The sequence below is a fragment of the Impatiens glandulifera genome, chromosome 1 (assembly GCF_907164915.1).
Source record: "Impatiens glandulifera chromosome 1, dImpGla2.1, whole genome shotgun sequence".
Lineage (NCBI taxonomy): Eukaryota > Viridiplantae > Streptophyta > Magnoliopsida > Ericales > Balsaminaceae > Impatiens > Impatiens glandulifera.
The window spans coordinates 150,602,640-150,610,322 of record NC_061862.1 but is presented as its reverse complement, the minus strand read 5'-3'; the positions used below and the strand labels follow the sequence as shown (position 1 = coordinate 150,610,322).

Sequence of the window (7,683 nt, the reverse complement as noted above, 5' to 3'; positions counted from 1 at the left end):
CAATCTTCCAACTGGGTCGTGCTGACATATCAGGGGCGTAAAATACTTGTTTTGCTCTACTCGCTAATAAATACGGGTCCTAACTTTGGGTTTTCAAAATTTGGTTTACATTTATACTTACGAAATCATATTTATCCACTTTTACTCTTAGTTCCCCCGAGTGTGTATCAAACCACTTACACTTGAATAAGACAACTCATTTGTGAGAAAAGTATTGTACTTGTATTATATCCGTTAAAATTTAGTAGTATGACATAGTATCTGACCCGTTGTACCCTTCAACAACCACTCCACTATTTTTAGTGGTCAAACATTCGTCGTGTTTTTCTATACAGAATTTGTATTTGTTTACTTTACATCAAACATACATACATGAGTACATACTTGGACATTCTCCTAAAATCTTGAGGTCTCTTGATATGTTGTTATTTTCTTATAATTGAGCGACCTATATATATACATTCCGGAAATTTAGTCGTTAAAATAAATATAAAGTTATTAGATATGGTTTTGAATCTACTCACTCTGTGCTTAAAATAGGTTGCATACGTTTCTCCACGTGACTCATTGTTATTGCAGTACTGCATATAATTACCGTAAATAGATCGAATATTAAATAACACACTTATTAATGTTAATTAATAAGACGTACTATAATAACAAGGGCAAATTACCTAGGTGGCCATCAAATTACTTCGATCACTTACTTTTATCCCTTAAACTATTTTTGAAAACAAATCGCCCCTCAAATTTTCAGAAAGGGTCACTAATGGCCCTTCTGTCAATTTTTTCGTTAAACATAACGGTTCTAACTAAAAGTCCTCTAACTATTATGATAGTTTACTTTTGGCCCTCCAACTATTTTGATGGTTGATTTTTAACCCTTGAATTATTTCTCCCAAAAACTATCAACATATTCAATCTTGACTCTTTTTTATTTTGTTTTATGACCAAATTTGAAAATAATTTGTTCTATTACAATCTATAAATATTTTTTATTACAAATATTGATGGATTGAAATAGAGTTTTAAACAAGTGCAACTTCCTATTCTAATTTTTTTTGCTTTATACAATAATGTCAAATAAGATAAAAATGTGAATGTGATTACACAATTGCAACACCAATGTTAAACTAATAATATTCATTAAAAAGTACTAAAAACATCAATAATCATTTTTTACGAACTATAATTAAAACTAAAAAATACAATTATAAACATAAAGAGTAGTGACACGCTACAATTAAAAAGACATGTTATTGTAGTTTATAACATTCATGTACTAAGACCTAAAATATTGATTTTCCAATCATATGCTTCATCCTCGCTTTTGAGGAGTCACTGTAGTTAAAAATACAAAAGATCTATCATATAATGTGAATACATTCAACAAATCAAACCAAAATATATTTACATATTGGTTTTCTACTAAGAACTGAGTATACAACAACAAGTACTAACTGTATACTCAATTGTAACCAAAATCGCAATTTCTAGGTCTAATCATCCAAACATTGCTCTAATACTATAAACTTTATATCATGTCTCTCTCTAACCCTCTAGCATACACTTCTCTCGCACCAATATCAAGAACTCAAACATTTATCACATCTTAATTAGGGCTTCTCTAGCAGACCATTCTCTCAACTAAGGAATTTCTAGGTCTAAAAAGAATGATGCAAATCTATGGAAAAGAATAAACACTACCTAAGATATTAAGTAGGTAGGTTTTGTGGTTTGGACTAAAAGACTCGGCTGAAATGGATGGATTCATAAATACACAATCACAAGAATCATCAATTAATCCATGTCAAGGAATTTCATTCTCCTTCTCATTGTACCTTTCAGATCCGAAGCTTCTCTTTCCACCTTTTGCGTCATTGTTATTTTTGCAACTGAAATAGAGGTCATGTGAGGCTGAAGTTCTTCCTTTTCCAAATTCATTTCGCCAATTAGAACCACATTCTCCTCTCGAATAATATATAGACCTAGAGGAATGCCACAATAAATATCACAAACTATAACTCGTTCATAAGCACCTTCCAGCACCACATTTACAAATTGGTCAAAGGAACGAAGTATGCCCATAAGCTTTCTTCCATCTCGCAACAATACAATCAACTTCTTGTCAAGATAACTTGCGAGAGATCTTGACAAGTAAATATTTTTTGGTCCTACACAAGACATTTTAGCAATATCATGTAGCATCAATGGCGATAAATATAGATTCGTATTTGATCGAGGATGAATTTTGAGGTAATTTCGTATTGGAACGACAATTGATTTGAAGGAAGATTCGTGCTCGATCGAAAGAAGATGGATCTTAAGACTTCTACAGGATCTTTAGCAAAAGATGAGACTGAGAACTAGAGAGAAGGAGATAGATGATTCTATATTTTTCTTTTATAAATCTGTAGAGAAAGAGAGAGAATGATGGTTGAAAATGAGGGTTTTAATTAGAGGTCATTATGTTGTAACGGAAAAATTGACAAAAGGACCTTTGGTGACCCTTTTTTATAGTTTGAGGGTCATTGGTGACCTTTCAAAAAGTTTAAGGGGTAATTTGTTTTAAAAAATAATTTGAGAGCTAAAAGTAAGCGATCAAAATAATTTGAGGGCCACCTAGGTAATTTGCCCTAATAACAACATGTTGAATCTTACATGTAAAAAGGTTCTACTTCGGGACAATTTTTTAAAATGTATGAATGAGCTGTCACTCGATCGCTATAATCCAAGTTGTATATTTTTCCGTTGGATAGGTCTTCCAACGATGAAAATATTGAAATGCTCGAGATTTCAGTTTGTGCATTTCCTTGATCTTCTTCCTCCATATACTTGGCACATAAACTAATACTCTCATTTACAAGATAGCTCTCGCTTATTGAGGCTTTAGGGTGGTTTTTATTCCGTAAATATCTTTTCATTGTACCCATGTAATGTTCAAACAGATACATCAATTGATACTAGACAGGTCCCCCAAGCAAAGCCTCAAATGACAAGTGAACTGGAAGATGCATCATGATGTCGAAGATTGACGGTGGAAAAATCATTTCAAATTTGCAAAGTGTCAATAGAATATACATGTACAATTGTTCGAGGTCCGCTGCAATCTACTCTTTGGATCACAACAATCGAAAGAACCGAGATAAATTTACTATAGCTTCATACACATTATCTGGAAGTAATCCACAGGTTGCTAAAGGATTAAGATATTTCAATAAAATGTGACAATCATGAATTTTTAATCCTGTAATCCTTTTCTCTTCCAAATTTACACAACCTCCGATATTTGAGCAAAAACCATCCGGCAACTTAAGATCTTTCAAGAAATTACAAAGACATTTTTTATGATCAGAGGTCAAAGTGAAAGGCGCTTATAGATAATGAATCACTCCTTCATCATTTATAGGATGTAACCATTGTTTTATGCCTAAGAGTTGTAAGTCTTTACGGGGGCTTTAGGATCATCCTTAGTCTTCTCTTTCACATTCATTATTGTTTCCAACACGCTATCACATATATTTTTATCAATATGCATCACATCCAAATTATGTCTCAATAATAGTGATTTTCAATAAGGCAAATAAGAGAAAATAATAAGTTTGTTTCAATTGTCTCCCCGTGTTTCATGATATATCTTGGTTTTCTTGCTCTGATCCGTAGTAAGAACTATGCCTTCTAGGTCTCGTACTTGCTCGTAAGTTTCTTGCCCCGTTAACAATTTAGAGGGCTCTCTATAATTTGTTCGACCAATAAATGACTCTTTATCCCTTCTATATTTGTGCTTTGGTGGAAGAAAGCGTCTGTGACCTATGTAACATTGTTTTGAAGCATTAACTAATCGAAGAGATGCACTATCATTGTTACAACAAGGACAAGCAAATTTCCCTTTCGTACTCCAGCCTAACAAATTCGCGTAAGCTGGAAAGTCGTTAATGGTCAATAGCAATGCCGCTTGCAACTGAAAGTATTGCGAGATGTGTGCATCAAACGTTCTTACACCAGTTTGTCACACTTCAGTAAACTCGTCGATCAATGACTGGAGAAATATGTCAATTGTATCTCCCGGATTCTTTGGACATGGAATTAACATAGATAGAATGAAATTGCTAGAATTCATGCAAGTAGTGGGTGACACATTATAAGGAATGAGAATAACTGTCCAAACACTGTATGACTTTTTCCCATTTGCAAATGCTTGAAATTCATCGCTTGATAAACTCATTCTTACGTTTTTGAGATTCCGACGCGAAATCTTTATAATTTTTATCAAAAATTTTCCAATTATTTTAAAATAGAGAAAATCGAAGGTTTTCCAATAAACCTTCGTAATTACCAATTTGGGGAAAGTTAAAACCGAAGATTTTCTAATAAACCTTCGCTATTACCCCTTCCCAACACTTAGAATTATTTTTATTTCTTTTGGGGAAGGGTCAAAACCGAAGGTTTATTAAAAAAAACTTTCACAATTATCAATTGGGGGAAAGTTAAAATCGAAGGTTTTCTAATAAACCTTCGCAATTACCCATTTCCAACACTTAGAATTATTTTTACATTTTTTTGGAAATTGTCAAAACCGAAGGTTTATTAGAAAACCTTCGCAATTACCAATTTGGGGAAAGTTAAAACCGAAGGTTTCCTAATAAACCTTCGCAATTACCCATTCCCAACACTTAGAATTATTTTTACATTTTTTGGGAAAGATCAAAACCAAAAGTTTATTAGAAAACCATCACAATTACCCATTTGGGGAAAGTTAAAACCGAAAGTTTTCTAATAAACCTTCACAATTACCCAATTTCCAACACTTAGAATTATTTTTGGTTTTTTGGGAAGGTCAAAACCGAAGGTTTATTAGACAACTTTTGGTAAACCCTCATATCATGGTTAAAGACTAGACTATAACCATGGTTTATTTTTACCTTAGTTAAAGAAAGATCTTCTATGTTTGGAGTCTTTTGACTATAACCATAGATAAAAAAAGGTAACTCTATATATAACCATTAATTGATTATTGTCATAGACAAGTAATAACTATATTTTATGTTAAGAATATATTATCATTGTAGAGAAACATATAAAAGGTGTTTGGGACCTTGTATATTGAGTTTTACACAAAATTAGCCTATAGGAGTAATTAATCCCCAGTCTAGATTTTTATTTAATAGGTATCATCTTGCTTAATTGCGTAAAGAGCTGATCATAAATGCAGTTGTGTATGTAATTAGACCCATAAAGAATGGGTACATAAGTGAATACATATTTTCTCCGACTATCATCAACTTTGACTACTATTGTTATTGTTACTGTTTCAGATTCTCAACACAAAGCTCAGATGGGATGCCCTGCTTTTGGGTCTAGCTTCAGAGGAGATGGAAATGACCTATCATTTCGTGGTGAATGTTATTTAGGAATGTGGGAATTGAATTGCCTCTCCATCGTTATTTCCAATTGGGCTGTCCATTTTAGTGTACAAACCGAACCAACAAATAAATCAGAACCTGTTGTTCAAAAATAATTCAAACCAACATCAACAATTTAGATGTGAATTTTAGTTTACAACCCGACTAATTATGGTTAAAATAAGAAAAAAAACATATATAATTTTTAGTTACAACTAAGAGTTATACATCTCTTAGTAATTAAGTTATATAACCGGTTTTTATAAGTTTTTTATTATTAACATTATTGTTGTTATTTTTCTAAACATATTTTTTTTGCCACTAAACATATTTTACGCATTATTTAGTATTTATTTATTTTTTTGATAATACTAATCCAATGATAAATAAACTAAAAATTGTGGTTTTAAATTTTTTCAAATCGACGTCAACGATCTTGTTGTTCATTTTAATGTACAAAACGAACCAACCAAAAAATTAAAAATAATCGTTAAAAAATAATTCAAACTGACAACAATTTAGTTGTGAATTTTAGTTTATAATCAAACTAATTAGGGTTAAAATAAGAAAAAAAAACATATAATTTAGTTATAACTAAGAGTTACCTCTCTTAATAAGTTATAAGCGAAATTTAAGAGTATTTTATTATTAGTATTATTGTTACTATTTTTTAAATATATTATATGCATTATTTAGTAATGAATTTTGATGAATGAACAATTAATAAAAACCAATCAACTGGTAAATAAACTAAAACCTATTGTTTGAAATTTTCTAAGAATCAATGTCAAAGATTTGGTTGTAAATTAATGATAAACCGAACTAACCAATAAATTTAAACCGATCCTTAAAAAATAATTTAAATCGATGTCAATAATTTAGTTATGAATTTTAGTATACAAACCGATTAAATCGAACCGACAATACATCAAAATTGGTACTTCAAAAAAATTTCAAATCGACGTCAACAATTTTGTAGTGCATTTGAGTGTACAACCCTACTAAACCAACCAAAAAAACCCTAAACCGATAATTCAAGAATGTCTGAAACGAACGTCAACAATTTATTTATGCAGTGCAAACTAACCGAATTGAATGTATTTGGATATTTTAACTTTTCAAACCACAATTTTTGCCGCTAATATTTTTGTCCTTACCTGTCAACTAACAGAAAACACTCCAAAAGCAAAACCGTTTTACTCTCTACCATATATACCAGTGTATATAATTGACGTATTTGTTGATAATTGTATTCTACGCTCTCGAAATTAAGCAATCAATTTCTTCTTCTTCTGAAAATAAATGGAGGATGGTAACAGATCTAAGAGAGGTTTTAGAAAGGGCGGTGAAAAGAAGAAATCAATTTCAAGGTCGGTCAAGGCCGGTCTTCAGTTTCCGGTGGGTAGGATCGGGCGGTTCTTGAAGCAAGGTCGTTATGGCAAGCGTGTTGGAAGAGGAGCTCCTGTTTACCTAGCAGCTGTTCTCGAGTATCTGGCGGCTGAGGTATATATAAATTATTTAATATCTTCTGTATTGATTGATGATGCTAATATATAATCAATTAGGTTCTTGAGTTGGCTGGGATTGCAGCTACAGATAACAAGAAGAGTAGGATAACTCCAAGACATCTTCAATTGGCGGTGAGAAATGATGAAGAGCTTGGGAAGCTTCTTGCAGGGGTAACATTTGCTTATGGTGGTGTCTTGCCCAATATTAACCCTGTCCTTCTTCCCAAGAAGAAAGACAAGGCCGCGGCCGAGGAGGAGGAAACAGATAATTCTCCATCCAAGGCTAAGGTGGTCACCAAGGGCAAGAAGTCACCTAGAAAGGCTGCTGCAGCTTAACTTCTTTTTTCACTTTTTAGGTTAAAAAACTTCCATTTTATTTCTTTAGTTTTGTTGCAATTCTCTGTTTCAATTCTCCATTTATGACATTTAGTTGTAATTCTTTGTAATCAATCTCAACAATTCTCTGCATTTGGTTTGTTGTACAAATCGAAAGTTTCTTTTGTTTTGACATTATATTTGGTTTATGGTCCTACAATTATGCTTTTTAATTTCTTTATTTTAATAACCATTTATGGTTTCAAGATAACCAATAGTTAACTTTTTTTCTGGTGCCAGGAGTAACATATGGTTTAGGTTCCAAAACAATGAAGTTCTTTACCTATATTATGTCATTTTATATCTATGTAATTTCATCATTTACCTTCAATATATTTCAAAATGGAGTTTGTATTGCTGAACATTGTAGAAAATAAGGTTTATTATCTACGGCTAAC

The 7,683-nt window shown here is 32.0% G+C and overlaps 2 protein-coding genes across 2 annotated transcripts; one reads left to right on the top strand and one right to left on the bottom strand.

Annotated features, from left to right (window-relative positions):
* Positions 1 to 1,765: 1,765 nt before the first annotated feature.
* On the bottom strand, positions 1,766 to 2,187 carry LOC124915153 (sm-like protein LSM1B). The gene has a single exon (XM_047455821.1). The coding sequence runs from the start codon at positions 2,185 to 2,187 to the stop codon at positions 1,801 to 1,803; it is 387 nt and encodes a 128-aa protein (XP_047311777.1). The 3' UTR covers positions 1,766 to 1,800.
* Positions 2,188 to 6,704: 4,517 nt separating this feature from the next.
* On the top strand, positions 6,705 to 7,246 carry LOC124910814 (histone H2A-like). Its single transcript, XM_047451502.1, has 2 exons — positions 6,705 to 6,905; positions 6,968 to 7,246. Exons 1-2 carry the CDS (start codon positions 6,705 to 6,707, stop codon positions 7,244 to 7,246), a joined length of 480 nt encoding a protein of 159 aa, XP_047307458.1.
* The last annotated feature ends 437 nt before the right edge of the window (positions 7,247 to 7,683 follow it).

Coding starts and splice junctions, on each gene's coding strand:
- LOC124915153 (XM_047455821.1), bottom strand. CDS start 2,187: ATGTCTTGTGTAGGACCAAAAAATATTTACTTGTCAAGATCTCTCGCA.
- LOC124910814 (XM_047451502.1), top strand. CDS start 6,705: ATGGAGGATGGTAACAGATCTAAGAGAGGTTTTAGAAAGGGCGGTGAA. Junction 6,906..6,967: donor TCGAGTATCTGGCGGCTGAG/GTATATATAAAT, acceptor ATAATCAATTAG/GTTCTTGAGTTGGCTGGGAT.